At 42.7% G+C, this 21,427-nt stretch overlaps 1 protein-coding gene across 4 annotated transcripts in view; it reads left to right on the top strand.

Annotated features, from left to right (window-relative positions):
- Positions 1 to 3,267: 3,267 nt before the first annotated feature.
- The window catches only part of NRXN3 (neurexin 3), a 984,867-nt gene continuing 966,707 nt past the window's right edge, over positions 3,268 to 21,427 (top strand). For all 4 annotated transcript variants that reach the window (XM_065635027.1, XM_065635026.1, XM_065635029.1 and 1 more), the window contains exon 1: positions 3,268 to 3,976. In XM_065635027.1, the coding sequence (XP_065491099.1) occupies positions 3,268 to 3,976 (709 nt within the window). The remainder of the gene's footprint in view (positions 3,977 to 21,427) is intronic.

Below are 21,427 nucleotides of genomic sequence, written 5' to 3'. Positions count from 1 at the left end.
ATTTCGTGGGTTTTGTGTCTTCTTCCTCTTCTGAAACAGAACTGATGCCATCATCTTGTAAAACAGCTAGAAAGGGATTACCTTGGCATTCCTCATCCAAAACAGATAGAGAGGGATTGCCTCGGCTTCCCTCGGTCAAAAATTCTATTCCTGTTTAGCCATTTCTGCCTGGTCTGCCTTGTTGACTGTGGCTTTGTCCTCTCCTAATGAACATGTATCAATGTTACAGAAATCTGTACTATGGTGGTCACCTACTTCCTTTACTGTGCCTTTGAAATATCGCGAGGATGGAATTGACCCATGGAGACTGAGATTTCTTTGTGTGTGTAAAACAGGGTTTCAGCAGTGTAGGGTTGGGAGAGACTGGTGGGCTTTTTGGACAGGTGTTTGGGCTGAACGTGGGCATATGCATCTCATCTGTGGTTATCTATAGAGTGTTCACACCTGCTGCTGTGATGTAGAGCGTCTTTCGCTGGTTCTCAGAGTTGGTGTTCTAAAACAGGGAGAGAAGAGTAGTAAGGCTGAGGACTGTTTCTGATGCAGATGGTGCAACTCGCCCTGCCCAGGAGAATTGAAAGCTGTGGCAAGAGCCCTTCTGCAATGGGGTCTTGGTGTATGGTTGGTGCCACATCAGGCTTGCCTCCCACCCCAACTCAGGCTGAGCACAGAGCTGTCTGATGGAGCAGGGAATTTTGCTATGGTGGTGGTAAATGTTCCAGGGAACTGTGAGCTGCTGGCTAATTTACACACACTATTATATTTCTATTCCCATCCCATCAATAATTCCAGGCTTGGGTCATCACTTTCTCTCTTCCCTCCCTCTCACTCTATTCTCCTTCTCCATAAATCATGGACTATTTTAGTGGAGCCACTAGGGAGCACAGAGGAGAAAGGTAAATGGACAAGAGCCACATAAGACTTGTTTTTCCCCAGTTGATTTTCAAAGCCCCTCCGACCCCATGAACTGAGCCAACATCATGATTACTAGGAAAAAAAGATTATTTGAGTATTCGGATCTGTGTTGTGTTTTTGTTTTGGGGTTTTTTGGTGGGTTTTTTTGGGGGGTGGCAGTGGTGGTGTGTTTTTTTGTTTGTTTCTGGGTTTTTTTTCCCTTTAATTTTACATCTCTTCTAACACTTCCTTTTTCTCCTGAGCCAAGCTGTTAACAATTAAAAGGAATTATCTTCCCTCTGGTTTTGACTTGATTTTTATTTGTGTTTATAGCAGTTTAGCTAACAAGCTCCACTCAGGCAGCTGCAGGGAACAGGCCTGGTTTCCACTGGGCACTGAAAGCTCACATTCCCCTCTAACTTGTAGCTTTTCTTTTAATTGATCAATTTTGATTTCTAAGGGACTTGTTTTTTGTGCTGGGTAAATATGCCAGACTGACAGCCCTGGAGACTGGCGGCTTCTGCAGGTCCCTGGGACAGGCAAGGCAGTGGCGGTGACTATGTGAGCTGTGCCCTCCATTGCCAGGTGATTCTTGTCTGGCTCAACCTCCGCGCTACCTAAACAGAAACTTTTCTGCACTGCCCATTTCTGCAGTGTCTCTGGGCCTCCTCCATTGGAGCAAGGTGGGTGACGGGGTTGAAAGGCATCTTATATGAGCCCCAGCAACTCTCATTGTCCACAGCACAAAACCTTTTTTCTCAAATACTGTCTCTCAATATTTGTGATCCAGTTTGTGAAATCTGTGTTCATGTTGGCTTCTGGGAAGCTGGAGGTCTTGATTCTTATCACCTCCTTTCCCACTTTGTGTCTGTGCTAGTTTTAGCCATTCCCAGAGCTGTTATTGTGCCCAACCCATCTCTGTGAGCAAGTGCCTATGTTAATGGAAAACTTCCTTTCTTTTTAATCAGGATTTTCAACGAATGAGCCTAGCTTTGTGCTGTCTTGTCATCTTAAAACATACTCCTACCCCTGGCATACAATCACGCACATGCAGATCAGCAGAAGTGAATTAAATCCCAGTGTTAACAGGTGTAGCTCCTGCTCACTGAAGGCAGTTCGAATTGCTTGCTGTTAACTAGGGGTGAATTTGGCCTTTTTGCCAGACCACTAGACCAGGGTACATTGTTAGGTGCTTAGACAGTTCTTATAATCTAAGCTACAAGTTTCCTATCATCTAAGCTACAGGCTGCCATTCGTAATTTGCATAGCACCTCTTCCCAGGTTGCACAGGTCCCTGTTACAGTCTCTGAAGTTTGCAAGACACGTAAAGTAAAAGCAGCTATTGCATGACAGGCTGACAGCACAGTTGTCTTCTCTAATGCTTGTTTGGTATGCCAGGAAGCATAATGAGAGCAGTAGGATGTGAAGTTTGGATAATGTCGTCTTCTGCCCTGTGTCAACTCTTTTACTCTAAGGAACTCTGGTCTTTACCATAAGCATTTTCATTGACAGATAATTGTTACCGGGGAAGCTCCAGCCCTGTTTCTCCCAGTAAAGTGGATGAGATTGCATCCATCAAAGGAGTTAAATATTTGGTGTATTTTTACATTGCTCAGTGTTGTGGTGTGGGCAGATCACTTGGTTTTGAGAACATAGATGTCCTTGCTGCTTTGGAGGACTGTATAGCCAACTGCAGGCATGAAGAAGTGGCCAGTGTAAATGAGTTACTGGGCAAGATGTTGATAAGCTTCATGGTAAAGATCTGGTGAATAGTAGGACTAACTTTTTGCTTTTTTCTCTTGACCCCACAGGTCCTGCAAGCTCTGTGAGTGCCAAGCAGTGAATTATGGGCTGGGTAACCACCAGTGCATCATGAAGATTGACTTGATTTTTGCCCTCCCGAGGATCACGTCCTTTATGAATTTACTCTCTCCTCCATCTCATTGCCACTTCTGTCAATATTGTCCTCACTGCTAGGAAACCAGAATTTGAGACTTGGACTTCAGCTCTGCCTTTCCTTGCTCCCTGGAACAACCAGTGTCAGCTGTGTGTCCTACCAAAACAAACCACTGTGGGTTATTTTGCCCTTCACAAAAGTACACTGTCTGGAGAAGTCACTTCATACACCCTGTAATTCTGAGATAAAAGCTGCTGGATCCTAAAGGATAATTGAGATCTTTCCCTGGGGAGAAGACATTTCCTCTTGGTCACGTGTACTTGCTATCTGTTTTTCCACTTACTCTCCCGCTCTCTTTGTCACTTTCTGTGCTTTCCTCCTCTTCCTGTTGGATTTAACATTTGGCATTGACTGCTGAGATTCTCCTCCCAGTAGTGTGGCTTTTGTTTTTCTCTTAGGAAGAGCAGATTCTTGAAACAATGGGCTTCACTCTGCACTCCATCTACTTCACCTTGAAGGTGAGTTTGCTGCTGGGCTCCTTGCTGGGTCTCTGTTTGGGTCTGGAGTTCATGGGCATCCCCAACCAGTGGGCCCGCTACCTCCGCTGGGATGCCAGCACTAGGAGCGAACTCAGCTTCCAGTTCAAGACCAATGTCTCTGCTGGGCTCCTCCTCTACTTTGATGATGGTGGTGTCTGTGACTTCCTCTGTCTGTCCCTCGTTGATGGGCGCATCCAGCTCCAGTTCAGTGTAGACTGTGCGGAGACTACGGTTATCACAGACAAGCAGGTCAATGACAGCAACTGGCACTTCCTGATGGTCAGCCGCAATCACCTTCGGACGGTGCTAGTGCTGGATGGTGAAGCCAAGCCAGGCGAGGTGCGTCCACAACGCCAGTATATGAATATCGTCAGTGACCTTTTTGTTGGTGGAGTCCCGCTGGACATCCGTCCTGCTGCCTTGACCCTTGATGGTGTTCTGAGTCAGCCTCCATTTCAAGGATTTATCCTGGATCTGAAATATGGCAACTCTGAGCCGCAGCTCCTGGGCAGTCAAGGGGTCCGATTGGAAATGGAAGGGCTCTGTGCGGAAAACCCCTGCGAAAACGGTGGCACTTGCTTCCTCCTGGACGGCGAACCACACTGTGACTGCTCAGCCACTGGATATGCTGGCAAGCTATGTTCTGAAGGTAAGAGAACACTTCCCTGCTTCCCATTGATCTTTACAAATCTAAAGAGTTAATTTGTCACTTAGCAGAGCTATGACTGAGGTCTTATCCCTGCTGGTGGCTATCGGAGGAACTAAAGTTCCACCACTCTTTTTCTGGCTGGAAGTAGTGGAATGGGAGCAGATAGAGAACATGAGCAATTGCAAAAAGTGCCTTTCTGAAAGGAGGCTACACTTGTAATATGGGCAGATTTTCATCAGCAACTTACTAACAAGGGTTGAGAACATAAACTGGTAAAAACAGAAGTACCCGGTGTTGGTAAAAGCAGTGGTAAGAAGTTCTTAGCTATCTGGGTGAATTCCAGTACCCTCTGTCTTTGGGGCCTGAGTGAAGTGTTGGTAAATGAGAGCCACGTGTGTAACATTGCGAAAGTTTGGCCATCTTTGGTGATAGCTGTTGCTAGTCTGTGGAAGTCCCATGCTCCCCTCAGTTGCTTGCATACTAATCACTGGGTGACACCTTGATTGTTTTAACATCCTTGATTAATTTGCTTTGGGACCTGCTGAGCAATCATTGTTAGTGTTGCAAAGGGAAGAGGGATTTGACTGTTTCCACGTTGTTTTATACTGTCTTTTAAAATTTGAGTCCAGAAGTTTCAAGTCATGCAAAACACATGATGAAGAGTATTTCAGGGTTTTTTCCTTGATCTTTAGCAATGTGATGATAATTAACTCCATATATGCAATAGACTTACTGAAGTCAACTGGAAATCCCAGTGTGAATTTGAGAATCTCATTACAGCTTTTTTAATGACATTTGGGTTTAAACACAAGAGTTTGAGCGAAAGATGAAACCTGGGCAAGAAGTGTCCAATCTCAAGGAAAAAACACTCCTCAAATTTTGTCAAAATTGAAATACTTGTGTTAATATCTTACTTATCACAACTAACATATTTTACTACTTTTGGCAAGAAAAATAGATCAACCAGAATTTACTAAGTAGAATGTGAGAAGTGCTGAAAATGAAGTCTCTGTACAGTTGGTATGTAAGCAAAAAGCCCTACAGAAATATTAGGTAAATACAACTCTGCATTGACAGTATAGATAGCAAAGCAAACATGTTTTTATAGGAAGGGAAAGTTTGGAAAATAAACACGACATACATACGTGCATTAATTTTAAGGTATTATTAATGATAACAGAAAATTTGGCTTTATATCCAGACATTACAGGCCAGTATGTAATGATAAGATAGGAAACGTGAGCCTGTGAGGTGCTGAAAACCACAGTTCCTCCTACCTATTTGCTCGGCACCCATGAGATCCAAACCAATAATGAGCCAGAACTATTTTTTGTGCTTGAACCATTAATTATGTGGAGCTGAAGAGACCGCTGGGTGTGACCAAGCACTTCGATAGCTGGGCAGCCAGGCCTGATCCTCATACACTTACAAAACAAACACCTCATGACCAAATGCCAATTGTGGGCGATGGAAGATTGCAAGAGCCACACAGGCATGTGGACCCTGAAACACAAAGACACGAGCCTCTTCGTGCTGCTGGGCTAATGGATCCAGACTCCAGGGGTTGCTCTTCAAGATATCAACATGGTTTTGAGTGAACGTCTTGAGAAACTACTGTAGGTGAACAAGGCTTCTATGTGTTTGTGGGGCAACTGTGAGAGCTCTAACCAGGGCCTGGATGGCGGAATTTCTGCATTTCCTGGGTGGGTAGAGCAAGATGAAATACACCTTCTGGTGAAGCCAGGGATATTTCTGTTGTAGACATCATGGATCAAGCAGTGCTATTGTTATCTTTTGAAGCCATGCGTCACCATTGCTGTTTGTTTCCTATAGTGATTCATCAGTTTCCAACCCAACCTTCTATTAAGGGTGAGCAAAGAAGTTTGTCACGATGTACCTTTTTTACTAAACATTTTTAACTCGCTGGTAGCTGTGATCTGTTCAATCACACATGAGATGCTGTGCAGAGAACTTTTCCAATGGAACGAATGTACAGGTTTCCACAAAGTTGTTACCATGTCTGGTTCTTCAGTTTTCTCTTGTATTACTTTCTGGTGTATGTTTGATTTCTGTCAGAATTTTAAAATCAGCCTTGTTTTTTGCCTCCTTTATGCTGCAGCCATTGTGATTTCTGTGTGTTAAATGCTGTCACCCAAAAATGTTACAGATTATGTACAGATTGCGAGAAGAAGGGTAAAAACAGAAGAAAAGCTGTTTAGTGAGTGGAAACAAGCAGACAAAGAAAAATGGCAAGGAAATGAAACAGGAACCAAGTTAAGTGTAGCCACCTTTTTATCTGACTTAAAAAAACTTGGCAAACTCCAGAGATGCTCTTTTTCAATTCTGTGAGTGTGAGAGAACCTCCACTGATGACCAGTAGGATGTGGTAGGAATGGCCAGACTGGATGAGGCTTTTCCTGCCTATGGCTCGATTGACCGTTAACCAACTTGTATTTTCTTTGTTTGCTTTTTTCCCAAGAAATTTAAATGTTTGTTGTCAGAACTGTTCCCTTTTGTTTTGTTTCCTTGTCCCCTCTCTGGATATTTGCAGAAGTAACATGGTTATTTTATTCCCAGTCTCGTTTCTTGAAAAAGACGTGCTCTTTCAACTGGATATCAACAACTCCCTTTTGGGAAGGATCCTTAACTCCATTACAGCCTTTACCAGTCTACAGTCTGTGCGCTATTTTCATTTTGTCACCAGAGCTGGCTCTTTTACTGGGAACTGATGGGATCCAATCAATAACAACTTCTGTTTGAACAGCTAAATGCAATATGTATCTTTTTAATAATGAGTTCTTTTGACAGTGTCCAGGCCATTACTTGGCTATTGACTGATGCCTGTGTCTGCAGATGGTAAAACCACAGCAAACTCATTTATTCTGTGGCCAGAGAAATAAGAAATAAATAGAGTGGAACCTGCTGAGCCTGTCCTGTGACGGCATGAAGCTCCATTTACAGTATTAGGGATTACTGTAATGCAAAGTGTGGTTCCAGTTATGGTGAACCACGGCAGAGAACAACCATTCCATACTGAGACAAAACTCTAAACGCTGTCCAGAATGTGCCCTGATGTGCAGAAAGACTTTTGGCACTTACCATGCACTTGCAGTTAGCAGGGTTGTGTATATCATGGTAGCTACGTGCCCAGATGGGCAGCTGAGCTGGTCATTGCTGGACAATGAGAAGTACAATTTCTGTGTCTGAGTGAATACAGTGGGAGTGCAGATGTGTGCACACTTTAGAAGGTTTGGCTGTTTTGAATAAAATGTGATACTGTTTTTATTGCAATTGGAGTTCATTGAATCTGACAGCTCTGTAGGGTACAAAGGATGGCTGATTTGAGTAGCAATTAATTTGTATGTTTCTGGGCAATGGTGGCATTAGACAAGAAAGCTGAACTCAGACACACCTTCCCCTCTAATAAACCTCATCAGTCTCTGTGAGATCAGGCTGCTGCCAAGAGAACAAGGTTCCCATTGAATTTGAGCAGCACAGATACATTCGTGTCACTGGGGAAAAAAAAAAAAACGCAACAACCAGAACCTTCCCCACACAGATTTTACAAGCAGTGCTGCTGTAGCAGCCAGATGAGCATGTTCATATCTACTCATTCAGGATCATGCTGTCTTCCTTAGTCTGCAAGAAATTCTCTCTTGCTCCAACATTGTGGAGTAGAGAGTGAGTTCACTGATGTGGACAGTGTGAGTGGAACATAGTATGTACAAGGGTATTTTGGCCCAAGACCTCACCGTTCTCCCTTCTGGACTTTGTGAGGGAAGGTGAACAGAATACGTGCTTAGAAATGACATTAACTCTGCTAGTAGTTGCAGAACCAAGACGTTGGTGTGATCACCAGCCTCACAAAGCACCGTGCTGAAGCCTTTGTATTGCCTGCAGGGGCTGTTTCTAAACGAAGCCTGAATAGGGGCCTGATTGCACCTCTTCCCTTGATTACAGAGCAAGATTTCCTGGGGATGCTGCCTGCTGAATGACAGAGGAGCCCGTTGCTCTGTAATTATCACACTTTTAACGGCAGCGGGAACAGATTTTTCTATAGCCCCTCAGCTTCGTTTAAAGTGACAAGTTACTGCAGGATTTGTCCCCCACCTGTCCTTTTGGAGCAGCCCAGTTTTGCCTGCATCTGAAAGAACTGCCTAACCTCACTTGCAGTCACTGTATCTCCCTGCCAGCCACCGCAAACTTTGTAACACGAAGGGCTAATTTGGCACTTTGCCACGAACCTGATGGAGACACTTTATTTGCATATGCATTTACATACATTTTGTAATCAGAAACAAATGAACATGACCATAATATTTGCTTCCACTTGCATATTCCTTGATAGATGAATATAAATTGGTTGTTGTTGAATTCACCAGCAATAAACAGCTGCAGACCCTCCCTTGCTCCTGTGCTCTGCTGTTCTAGAGGACAGCAGGCAGCTTGGGGACGCATTTTGAGGGACCCAGATCTTCACTTACTAGTATAAAACTCTAGAACTGATAGTCTTCAAGGGCTGTGGAGTAAATATTGCAAGAGGCAAATCTGTTATTTTATGCCACTTCTTATACCCCAGCTCTGGCATTGGGCAAAAGCTGCTAAGAACTCTACTTGTGACTGAGTTTTGCAGCAATTTGGTTTTCCTCATCTCTTTCTCTTGCTCATTCTTCCTGGTTTAAGTTCCTTTGCTTCTATTGAAAATAGTAATTTTTTTCAAGCCTGGTTGTAATTTTTTGATGCATTGCCAGATGGGCACCAGAGAAAGATGATGTGTTAGGATTTTAATTAATGTTTAAAAGTGTTTTGAAACTCCAAAGTGCAATTTAAGCACTATTTGTTATTCTTAATAATAAATATTAAAACTGAGCAGGAGCCGCAGAATTTCATTTTAAATTCCACACACCCTGTCCCAGAAATGGCCTAGGACTCATCTCCTGTCACCAAGCCTGGAGTACCTGCAGCTTCAGACCTACCTGGATTTGCTTCATACCATCGCCTGCTTTTAATGCAGGGGAGCCACAGGCAGAGTCCAGGCCCCTGTATGGAGTGTGCCATTGATTCAGACAGTCTAGCTGCAATACATGCTGACAGCTATATTCTTCTTGTTTCAGTCTTCTGTGTTATAGATGACCATGGGGCTACAATCCTTTTCTGCTTGATTGCAGATCAGCTGCAGCCTTCAGGCAACAAACAAGTTACAGCCCTCAGCTGGGCAAAGCTTGGACATCTCTGCTGAAATGAAGCACATTGTGTTTGACTACAAAGGAGATCGCCATTTGGTGTGAGGTGGATCTGGTGAAGAGTGAGAACAGTTTGTAGGCAAGAAGGAAGTGGGACCTGGGGAGAAAAACAGGATGAAAATGTTACTTTATAAAAGAGTAACCCATAGTTCACATAGGCTTTTTACAGCAACTGTTCCATCTTGGTTTTACCTGCCTGATAACAGTTCTCAGCTGTCATAAAGAGTAGATTTGAACGGGCTGACTGAGCTTCTGGGGGACTAAATCTAGCTGGAGTCAGGATACCAGCTTCCTCTATCAGCCTGTAGACCAGCCTGCTGGCTCCTGCTCTGTCCCAAAGTGTGCACAGCTAGGATCTAAACTGCAATTTTGGGGCATTACTAAAGAACGATTTAAATAAAAGTAACTAATAACAATTATGAAAGTAAGCAGAGCCAGAAATTTCTCTTTCCAGCTTACAATCAGGAGATAATTTGATTTCAGAAAGAGGGTTTATTTTCTTTTGGTTTTGCCCTAAAAAAAAAGGGGGGGGGGTGGGCAGGGAAGACTTGATCTATTATTACTGTCCAGGTTTCTGCTGAGCTAGGCAGCCTGTCGTGGAGGTCAATCAGAAGTAAATATAGCCTCAAGCAAGACATCACTTGCTGTAGCCTTGCTTTCATCCTAATTCCAGAATGGAGGTGTGCAGGTCATTTGCCATAGGGTAATTTTTGTTGAGTTTTGATGGAAAATGGAGGGAGATAATCCTCCCAGCTACCTTGAGGATACTGGAAACAGCCTGACAAAGCTACAGAGAAGGAAGCGGAGGAGGAGCACATCTGTCCAGCAAACTCTGGCACTACTGAGAAGATGAGCCTCTGCACGTCGACCTCAGCACTGAGTGTTCCTGGATGTGGGAGAATGTGGTAATCCATGTGATGAAATGGTAGACCGGCCACCTGTCCTGGGCCAGCTTCTGATTTCACTTTACCTCTTGTTCCTTTGCTGGCCTACTTTGAACTTGATGGATAGTGAAGCTTCTTTCTCTCCCTATAGAAAGCAAAGCAACTGCCATGTTATTGCTGTCTAGAGACAGCAGTGTGACTTTCGGGTGTATGTGTGTCTCTCTCCCACAATCCTTCATTGCAGACAGGCTCACTGCCATTTTAAACCTACCCTGCAGAACAAAGCCTTTTCCCTTCCTCCATCTATGAACAAGTCCAGGAGCTGACATCTGGGTCCAAAACAGCCCAAGGGCTGACAGAGGTAAATGTGGGGATGTAGGGAGGACTGTAGAAGTCACAGACTACTCAAAGCAAAACTGGTTTGTATTTGAATGTGTTTACTCTGAAAGGGGGCTGGGACCTGAGTACACTACATTCACATTCTGTGTTACCAGCAGCATTGCCAGTGATGCTGTTTCAGCTGTCCAGGCCCTGCCTGCATGTACACTTGCTCACCTCATTATCCTGAGGGGAGACCAAGGTGTAATGTGTAAAGAAGCTGGACTGGGGCAGCAGAACTTGAGTGGTCTGGTCATAAGAGCGTTATCACCTGAGAGAATAATTTCCATTTCTGCCAGAGGTTTCCTACGTTCCAAGGGTGATTTGCTGGTGGACTAAAGGACGCAAGAGTGGGTCAACTGACCTTTCTTTGCAGGGAATATGTACCTGTTTACCCTCTGTGTCTCAGTTTTCATATCTGAAATATGTAGCCAGTGGGGCTTCCTGTATTCTAGGTATTAAGAATCCCATATGCTTCTGTATGACAATGATAGAGATGTATAAATATCTTAGCAGGACAGGTAAATTATGATAATTCACGAGCACCCAGTAGAATGACCTGGTTTTATTGTTGGTTTTCCAGCTAGGCTTGCAGTCAGAAATTAAGGTGTCTTTCCTTGTTAGGGGCCATCTTTGAGGAGCTTTCCTCCTCTTTCTTTTCAACTGACATCTCCCAGTTTCCTGCTGCTTTTTGCAGTGTCACACTATGAGTACTCAAACCCTTCCCAGGCCAGGCCACAGTTGTGCTGGTCAAGACCGAGCCCAAGCAGCAGCGTAGCCTCTCTGTGTCTGGTGACACGGAGTGGATGCTGCACTGCAGGGTGCTGATAGGAGCAATGGGAGAAGGAGAGCTTTTGACTCTTTTTTTGTACCTGTTATCATGTGCTCCACTGAATTCCCCCAAATGCCCTCTGTCATGAACCTCAGATGCTTTTCCTTGTGTGGTGACCCACCTTTGCCTACCTGTCTGCATTGGCACCCTCCCTGCTGTGATTGCTGCTTCCAGCTTGCCTCATTCACCATCCCTGCTTGAGACTTGCCTTGATTTTGTGCTGTCAGGGAAAGCAAAGAGAGTAGAAAAGGCCACCAGAGCAGAATGGCAGAGTTTGCACTTCCTCTGTTCCTGTATGAATCAACGTGTAAAAAGCAGGACAACAGAGAAGGAAGCTTGTTGGGTTGGTTTTGAGTGTTTAATTAGCCCAAAGCTGGCATGTGTTTCGTGGTTCTAAGGCACTGAAAGGGTACGTGAAATCTTCTTTCTTTTCCTTTTAATTGTCATCAACACAACTCTTAACTGCTTATTAGACCCAGCAGGTGTATTTGTAGCTAGTCTGCAGTTTGTAATGTAGGCCAAGGAGGAAAGGGGCACTTGCCTCCCAGGATTTTGCTCCTGAGGGGTGATCTTCTGCCTCCTAATAATGGAATTTGACCAGTAAAATAACCTGAGTGAATATGATGGACTGGGTTTGGCTCTGAATATCTGACAGAGACCTTTCTCAGAAAGGAACAAGCAGTTCATCGGTAGATGTAGAAATCTGAGCTGTAGGTTAAAACCAGGCTTCAATCTCTAATGCTGCAGGAAGCCCCCAGAGTTTACTTGGCTGCTGCATTTATTCAGAAGCCTTTCTCTGACTCTGTAGTCTCTTGGGTGGATTTTCATTTCTTCTCAGTTTGTTGCCTTAGTACTTGAGGAAAATGACACACTCTGAGTTTTCCAAACCTCTGGAGTGTCTCCACAGGCATGTGTTTGATTTTCTGGTCTTTCCTGCTGCTTCTGTCCTGCCAGGCTGGCTTTCAGGGTCAGAGTGCCTCTCAGTAGCTTTCTCCTCGAGGTAACATAGGAGAAATCCTTGGAGCTAAAGGCAGCTTTGTCCACCGAGGCTGGTCAGATGGCACAGGTGAGACAGCAATAGCTAACAGAGATGAGAGTGGCTTGTGTTGCAATCTGTGAATTTCATAGCTCAGCGATGTTTGCTGCTAAATTCCTTAAGCTCTTTTCTGTATGTGGCGGAAAAGATATTGCTTATATTCTCCAAAGAATTTTTTTAAATGAGGAAGAAATGTATGGAATCATTCCTTAATAAATTGCTGTTAAAAAAAACCCCAAAAACAAAAAAGAAGGGAAAAAGAAAAAAAGTGAGGTTTATGAAGAGGAAAGGAGATTAAATTGCTTGTCTAGGACCACCTAAAAGAAAAAGCTGGGAAAATAGCCAGAATTTCTGTGCTTTTTCTTCTGTTTTTTGCCTTTTCTACTGTGGGTCCTGTGAGAGAGGAGAGAGGTAGAGGGCAGGGGCTGTGGAAAGGTACCATCACCCTGCAGGATGCCTGCCAGACCTCTGGTATAACTGGAGATCTATGTAGGTCCTTGTTATTCACATAGCTTCAACTTTTAAGGAAGATAACAGGAGATCAATGAACATTAAAATTATGGATTGGATATATTGCCATCACGAAGCAGTAGTGTCACATCTCTCAGGATAACCAGAGCTAGAGCTGTGTTTGTATTGGTGTCAAAGATGAGGCGCAACTCATACAGGTGCATCTAGCTGAAAATTTGCTAGCTCAGGTACTGGTAGATGTGTGATCATGGCACCTTGGAAGGTACTCATGGTGACAGTGATATGGTCATAGGTTTATTATTGGTTAGAAGACCCTCCGAGAAGACATTGGATGCTGCAGAAAATGGCAAAATCCTTTTTCTTCAGAGTTCCTCTAGTGGCCACAGTGCTGCTGGAGATCTGATTTTTTTTTTTCTTTATTGAAAAGGAAAATAAAAATTAGGGCTCTGAGGATCAAATTGTAATTAATGATAGGTTACTGTCTTAGCTGTCTCCTCCTGAATTCTCTATTTTCCTTCATTACTTAAGCTGAAATGCTCAGTTGTGTCTCAGCTGGAGCAATGAACATATCTACAACAAATTTCCAAACCTTCTAGTTTTGAACAGATATGAGACCTATATATCTATATGCTTTATCTCTACTTTGCATCTTACACATAAATGTATTTTTAAGGCAGTCTGTATTTTGACTGCCCTGTCTTGTGGCATGTTGAAATGAAAGACTTGTGAAGCAACATTTTGACCAGCTAAGACACATCAGAATAAGACAGCTTGGAAATGTTTTCCTCGTGAGAAATGGTGGTTTCATTCAAATCAAAATATTTACAAAAAATATTTTGATGACAGTCTGCAGAAAAAGTGATATATTTTTATTTTGTAGAATTTCTGGATTCTGACTTAGTTTAAAATGTAATCTATATCAATTGCATATGTATTTCTAGCTTATTTTATAACTTACTGACATTATTGTCCCTAATACAGACCTACTACTGATGAGCTGCAATATATCACAAAAATGTAGAAGTGTTTTAAGGAAGGGACGTATGCTCCCACACTGACTAAAAAGCTCTAATGAAAACCCGAGAACTCAACCCCACTGTGCTGCAACTCTGGGAACTGTAAGGTCCAGAAGTGGAGGCAGAAGGAGACCTAGGCATAGGTTAGACTTGACCAGAGAGAAGAACAGGTTTCCAGCTCACAAATAGTAAGCAGAGCCTGGAGCACAGGTAGGGTGATGAGTCAGATCTATACCCTTTGAAACCTCCCAGGAGAGAAGCACTGTTATCATTTAAGTTCATTGGAAGTGACAGATCTGCAGGTACTGCTGTTTTTCAAGAACTTCACCAAGGAAGGGTCCAAGGAATGATCTTGGGTGAACAGGACTTGGATGGGTTATTCCACAGTGTCATTGAACAGTGCAGTCTCTGTACAGTGACAGTGATGGCAGCAAGGCTGCATATATTAAAGAACCACAGCTGCTGATTTGAGAAGTTAGGATTGTCAGCAGTTTGGTCTTTAGCTTTTTGTGTGTGTTGGAGTGAACCTGAGTAGTTTGCAATGTAGCTGGACCTGAGGACTGCACAATGGGCATTCCCAAAGAAGACCATAAAAAATACATCTCTGTGCAAGAAATGCTCTTTGAAATGCAGCCAGAGCAGGCTGAGATTTGGGCTGGATGAACAAGGCTCTGCCTATGAAAATCACTTGGGAACTGCACCAGTATGGCATGACAGCCATCCTTGAGCTCTGGGATGTTTTTCCTGTCATTGCCACTTCCAGGGTGGTGACTCCCAGTTTGCCTGAGGCAAAAGATAGCTAAACCAAAGCACTAAGTAACAGATCCTCTATCTCGGGAGAACAATTGGCTGTGACTTCAGACCTCATTTGTCAATGGTGTTTAATTATAGCTCTGCTACCACTTAGAGTGGAGGTCACTGCTGTATTGTAGGTCTATTTAATGCTCCCTCTGGCCTTAAAAATCTATGAATCTATATCCCACTATTTGGGGGCATTTGTAACAGTCTCCACTGGTTTTCTTCCAGAGCTGAAATTGCTGAAGTTTCCTCTTGGTTACTTGACAAAATGTTGTTGTTGGAAAGCTGACTAAAACAATTTAAGCCACTTTTCAGGTCTCAGAGTGAAACAAAATGTAGGTTTCACCCGTTTTAGTTTCTAGCCTTACACTGGCCCAGTTGTTTTCTCCTTCTGAAGGGCTGGCTGACTGTGCTGCAGTGTGGGTACATGAACTATCTGAGCTTACAGATACAGCATCATTAATGAGCTGTTCTGTAGAAAATACATCAAATGTACAGATCATTTTATATAAAGTTTTCTTGCACATCTGGTCACATAAATAGTATTCAACTTAAAGTTAACCTCCTACACCAAGTCCTCTTTAGTAAAGCCTTCATTCACACTGATGAAAGATGCGCTTAACTAAGAACTAAACCCAAATCTGTTTAGATTTGTCGATATTGTCAGTTTAAAAACATACTACTTTAAGTCCCAATTTTGAAAAGTGATTCAGGGACCCTGAAGCCTTGTGACTGGTTTGGGCTTCTAAACAGCAGTTCTGATCATTTAACCTTCGTATCATATTTATTTCCATCATTTTTCACCTCTAAGGATTTGGCCCAAATAGCACATTTCTGTTTGAGATTCTTTCCTTGCTCTTATTTGCCTTTAATGTTTTTAATGATCTGATACTGAACTAAAACCAAGGCCATTCAAATGTGGTTTTTTTCTTAAACAAACAAACAAACAAAACAAAACCAAAGACAATAAAACAACAGCAACAAAACCCCCCCAAATCCACAAAAAACTGAGTGAAGAAGGAAAATTAATTGCAGAAATCCTGCTTTAATGTGATACTAAAGTTGTGAATTTCAGAAGTAAATGGTAGTACCTGCTACAATCAAAATGCCACATGGCATCCATTCAAATGTGCTTCAGGCATCCTGCACTTGAATTGTGTGCAAGGCAGGAAAATAAAACAGCTAAAACACTGTCAGGTTAATAATAAATTGCACATACATGTGGCACATTTCATCAGAGTATTCCTAAGCATCTCACAACTACTGATAAATCAGTCAGCCTTCACATCACTCTACCACACAGTGAAATGCATGTTATCTCCATTTTACTGATGGCAAAACTGAAAGGCAAGCAGAAGGTGAATTATTGAAGGGTATCGAGTCAGAAGCTGACTGAGATGGGATTGGAATCTAGAGTGCTAAATCCTAAGTATTAAACAATATAGTAGGTTGTTTAGTTTTATCCAAGTGTGCTGAAAAAGCCACAAAATTCTTTAGTTTACATTGAATATGAAGCTAAAAATGGGGATTTGGATTTTAGGCATTCTTGTAAAATTTCGATTGAAATTCAAAGAAAGATCTCTTTTTATTCTTTCTGGTGTAATGGAGTGTCCATATCCAAGATGTTCTGTCCTTTGTGGCTGTTGTCAGATAACTTTTTCACCTGAAACCATCTTGAACCATCTTGTTCCCTACTTCTTGCCTGTGTGTTGCACTATTTGGGTTATGCTCTACAGATTCCTCTGTTTTGTGTTCGTTTATAATCAATAATGAGGAAAAACAGACTTGTAGCAATAAAAGTTTTAGATGGCTTTGCCCATCTGTGGTCATGTGCCCTTCAACATAACTTTTCAAAACAGGGAAGAGAAGATTCAGTTCCTTTAAATGTTTCCAGTAGAGAAAGGTTTATGATTTCACAAAAAATATCAAAATGAAACACTGATTCCGGTCTTTGAATGCTTTATTGGGCATCGCCTTGGATGGAAGGTGACAGGAGCAAGTGTAATAACGTCTTACATTTCCCTCCTATCTGCATTTCTGCAGACTTGCCAAGGTGATGCTCTCCATATAACCTTTTCTTCCTGCCTTGTGTTCATTGTCAATATAGACAGTGAGTTTTGCTGGAAACTTTGTACCAGAGTGTAATGACTCCAATGAAGGCCAGACTCTTATGGGCTGGGCTTCCAGCTGAGATATATCTGACTTTATAGAGTGTTGTTCATATGTGGTAGAGAAAGAAGAGTTTTTGATTGGACTTTTTTGTTTGATTTGGTTATTTTGAGAGCAGATCACATGGAAGAACAAATTCCTGAAAAGACATGGGCTTTTATCTTTGCTGTCTTTGAGCAGCTTAAAAAGAACATTTTGGAAGAGTTCTTTCTACCACACTTGTTGCCCAAAAGTCTCTTCTTTAGATGCTGACTGCTTTCAGTATGTCCCATTTCTAGTGTTACCCTTGAAAACAAAGTTGTCTGGCAAACAACAGGTAACCAAGTGAGCAGAAAGTTCTGCATGGAATGAACATGGTGGCAGATGGGGCATGATGACCTTTTGCTTATTCTGGAAACAATAGCATAATGACAAGACTTGAGTAGAGGCTCTTTAGCCCAAAAGTGCTCTCTTATTTTCTGTGTAATCATGACATACTGCATTAAACTATACTGTCCTTCAACAGATACTTTGTTCTACTGCATAGCATACAGGAGTGTGAGTAAGGCTCCTGTGCTCATGAGTAACAGTTCTGACCTGGCTTTTATTATAGAAGCTGTTTAAATTAAATTATTAAAAGCTGTAAGCATTAGTTATGGATTATTTTATTGCAGTGCACAACAGAATTTAATTGTTGTGTTGGTGCTGTGAAGAAGCACATCACTTCCTTCAGGTCTTTAATAAAACTCATCAGCAGAACTAGGCCAGAAGGAAACAGATCTAAACTAACGGGTAATGCCAAGATCAGCAGTGACATTTGTTGGTAGTGCTGTCAAAGTGGATACCAAGATAATCACAGAAAAGAGAGTGGCCAGCCCAGACGGAGATGTATTGCTAGAGCTATTAGCTTCGTGGTAGATGGTTGGAGAGTGGTGTCAGACCTGCGACTGTATGGATCTTTTCCTTAAATCTTTCTGGCAGTCTTTCATAAGCCAAACCACACCTAAACACCAACACTCCAGCTGTTTCTTCCTCGGAGCAGAAGTAAGATGATTTTTGTTGCTACTTATGGCTCTACTGCTTTTCACTGCTTTTCCTTCAGTCTAATTGTCCCATCCAGGCTTGACCCTGGCTCTGTTGGTCTCATCACTCTGTTTGGAGTAGGAAGGAAGCAGATAGTGCTCTGACTTTAGCACTGATCCGTGTTCCTCTTGACCCCAACCCTAATGTGGTAGATGAAGGAGGCTGATTTCAGGAAGGAGAGTTGGAGTGGGAGAGGTGACAGATGATGTGAGGAGAAAGCAGAACTGTCAGGGCGATCATGGTTGGCAGGGAAAGAGCCTCCCAGTTGTGACTGGTCAGCCCAGTTTTTGCATGCTGGCACTGAGAGGCAAAGCAATCTCTCTGAGGCAAAGCTACGGGAGGCTGGGGGCTGGGCTCTGCAACGGGAGAAAAAGAAAGCGAGTCAGCAAGGGAGAACCCAGTCGTGCTGCGTTTGAGGTAGGAAGGCTGCCCAAGCGTGGAAAACTGATAAGCCCTCAGGGCAGCCAGTTGGGAGGTGAAGCTGTACTTTCACATTTGCATCTTAGTAGTTGTCTTCAGCTAAGTGAAGTATCAACATCTTTTGAGGATATGTTCCATGAGCATCTGCTGGGAGGGCTCTAAATCTTCCTCCTTTTGATTTTTCATTCATGTGCTGAAATTGGCCACCTGATACTGGAGACATATTCCTCACATCTTCCTAGCCCTCATCAAATGTGTTCCAAGAACCTTGCCAGGTATAAGAACAAAGCAGCAATGCACGAATCCATTGCTTCCTACAACAGTCTTTTGTTTTGTTTTGTTTTGTTTTGTTTCGTTGTTGTTGTTTGTCTCATTTTTCTGTTCTTGGCTTTGAGGACTGAAGTCTTCTAGATCTTCAGATGTCACTATGGATTCTATTGGGCCCACACATTCCACATATATGAAATTAGAGGCATTGTAGGAGTTTTGTGTCTCCCTTTCCTTTAATAGGATGACATAAAGGTGCTGTGACCTTCTTTCATTTCCCTCCAGGCGTTATGACAGAGAACTAGATAGTGGAACGTGGCTAACACGCTCAAGCTGAACTCATTTCTGAGAAAACACTCTTCTCTGTTATCTCCTAGACCATTTGCTATGAATTGCTTCTGTCTATCTGGACTGACTTCTCATGACCCCTCTGTGATTCAAAGCTCTGCCAGCTTTAAGTTCTCTATATTTTCCAGAGTTAATCGTTATATGGGATGGCTATGACAGGCATCTCTTCTGTGTGTGGGAATTTCAGAAAGGAACAGGTGCCTGATTGTCCGATTGTCATTCTCTACAAGCATGTGTAAACTGCAAGATATGAGGTAAAAGCTCCATCTGCTGGAACAGTCTTTGAAGACCCTGTTGGAGACAAGCTCCAGTCTTCTGTTCTCAAATGAGGTGGCTTCTTTCAGGGCCTTCTATAGGAGACAGGAAAGCGAAGACTATTGTGGAAAAGATAGCAGGCAGAAAACAGCCAGAGCTGATGTTAGTCATGTGCTGAGGTAGCAGCATCAAAGCTGTCTTGATCATCATTGGTACTGGACCCATGTCCTGTATTTCTAAGGTGATTGCCAAGGTCCTGGTTCCAACTTTGTCAGGAATAGCCCAAAGTTGGCCAGTATCCAGCAAACTAACTATAATCTGTGTGTCATGTGTACACTGCTGAGCAATTCGGAGTCAATAAGAAGGTGATCTGCACTGCATTTGAGACAATGGAAAATATCTTTCTCTATTGGTATAGAAAAAGGCTGTGAAGAGTAAGATCTAGGGTCAAAGCAGTACCAAAGGACCTCGTAAATCCTTGTCATCTAATGAAATAGTATCATGCAACCCGGGGCATATTAAGGTGCTGTTAACTTCTCAGAAGTTGTTATTAAGAGTTCCAGAGACTCTGGAGATCAAGATATCGAGTATAGCTTACAGGATGTCAGATGGTCCAACCAAAATTGCTATAGTAATAAATAGGCCTCTTTGACCATGCCAGAGCTCTTTGTCAGCATCAGTTGAGTAATACCCAGTGCAAAATGAGTGGAAAAGGGATTCCCTTTCCTCCTGTGGGACTGAATATGTCTATAGTCATTACTTCTGGCAATATATTATTTCTTTGTATGAGTTTCATGCATTTTCTGAAGGAGATGCTGTAGGGCATAAAATTACAAGGAACAGTCGAAACTAAGTGAAATACCAGAGGGCCCATCTGGTTTTGCATTTTGCCATTGAATTGCAGTGAATACAATTCTCAGATGGACAGACTTTGCTTTCTTAGCAACCCGAACATTGTGCCAGAAGTTTAGTGAGACATTGGAGGATAACAGTTGTCTTCTTCCCAAGCAATACAGCCCACACATATTATACACCTGCAAATTTGCAGCAGTGATTAGGAGTATTTTCAGAGTTTAGTGAATAAATCTGTGGAGACAACCTCATCCTCTTTTTAAAATCATGGTATGGCTGTAGCTATCTGACCGGTTTAATCTTTTATATATTGTTCTCCATTCTTTTTCAGGGTGTCACTCATAAGAAAGCTTGCCCCCAACAGCAGTGGATGTTGTTTTCTCTGGGAGTCACACAAGAGATTACGTAGGAGTGAAGAAGGAGCTTTTGCTCATGCTACATTACACCAAATAATAAGGGAGGTTGTTTCTAGGCCTGAAGGAGCCTAGCAGATGTGTATATATTGTTTTCTGTCAGAAGTTTAAGATAGTCAAGTGGACCTTTATCCACTGACATCTGCAAGCTCAAGACTGGCTCACAGTTCTTGCCTGCCATCACCCAGTCTGTAGGACATGCCTTGGAGTGGTGCTGTTGTCCCGTGTGTTCCTAACACAAGCTCTCTTGGTTTTTGTTTTTGGTTTTTTTGTTTTGTTTTGTTGGGGTTTTGTTTGTTTGTTTTTGTTGTGTGTGTGGTTTTGTTGGTTTGGTTTGTTTGTTTGTTGTTTTGTGGTTTTGGGGGGTTTTTTGGTGTGGGTTTTTTTTCCCCTGACTCTTCATGTTTTTGTGGGGAGTTCACCAAGCATGCAGCACTTGAAGTTGAAGGGTGTTCTACTTCCTCTAGTAGATAGAAGCTACAACAGCTAATCTTTCGCCTATAAGGAGCAATTAAGTTCATGGACGTTACGACTGATAGGCAATATCTTCCTCTTGGATAGTTTCTTTCTCTCTAGTCCTTTACAAGTGAGGATTAAACTGTGCTACACTGGTAAGAAGGAATCATTGCCCCTCCAATGGTGGTGTGCAGAACTGCAAGTATTTGTTAGACTTTACCTCTGGCCTTCTGGAGTGTGGCTGAGGTCAATATATTCTGCCTAGGCACCATAAAAGCAAGGGAATCACATTTTTCCACCTCACCTTCTTATGGCTAATCCTGAAGAAAAATAATGTTGCTTATTGTCCTCCCCACAGTGACAATAGTCATGACCATTCCAGGGCAGTATCACTATAATGCACAGATGCCCACTTGAGCTACCTGCAGTGTTGAGTAATGTGCTCTCAGAAGGAGATGAAGCTACAGTAGTGTCCTGGAATAGAAAGTTGTCAGGCTGGTCTGCATAGTGTTTCTGCTTGTTTTAGAGAGTTCTGTTGTGGCACGGCTGGT

This window comes from Caloenas nicobarica, chromosome 5 (assembly GCF_036013445.1).
Source record: "Caloenas nicobarica isolate bCalNic1 chromosome 5, bCalNic1.hap1, whole genome shotgun sequence".
In the NCBI taxonomy this organism is placed as follows: Eukaryota; Metazoa; Chordata; class Aves; order Columbiformes; family Columbidae; genus Caloenas; species Caloenas nicobarica.
The sequence above is the reverse complement of the archived record's forward strand: the minus strand, read 5'-3'. Positions and strand labels throughout refer to the sequence as shown.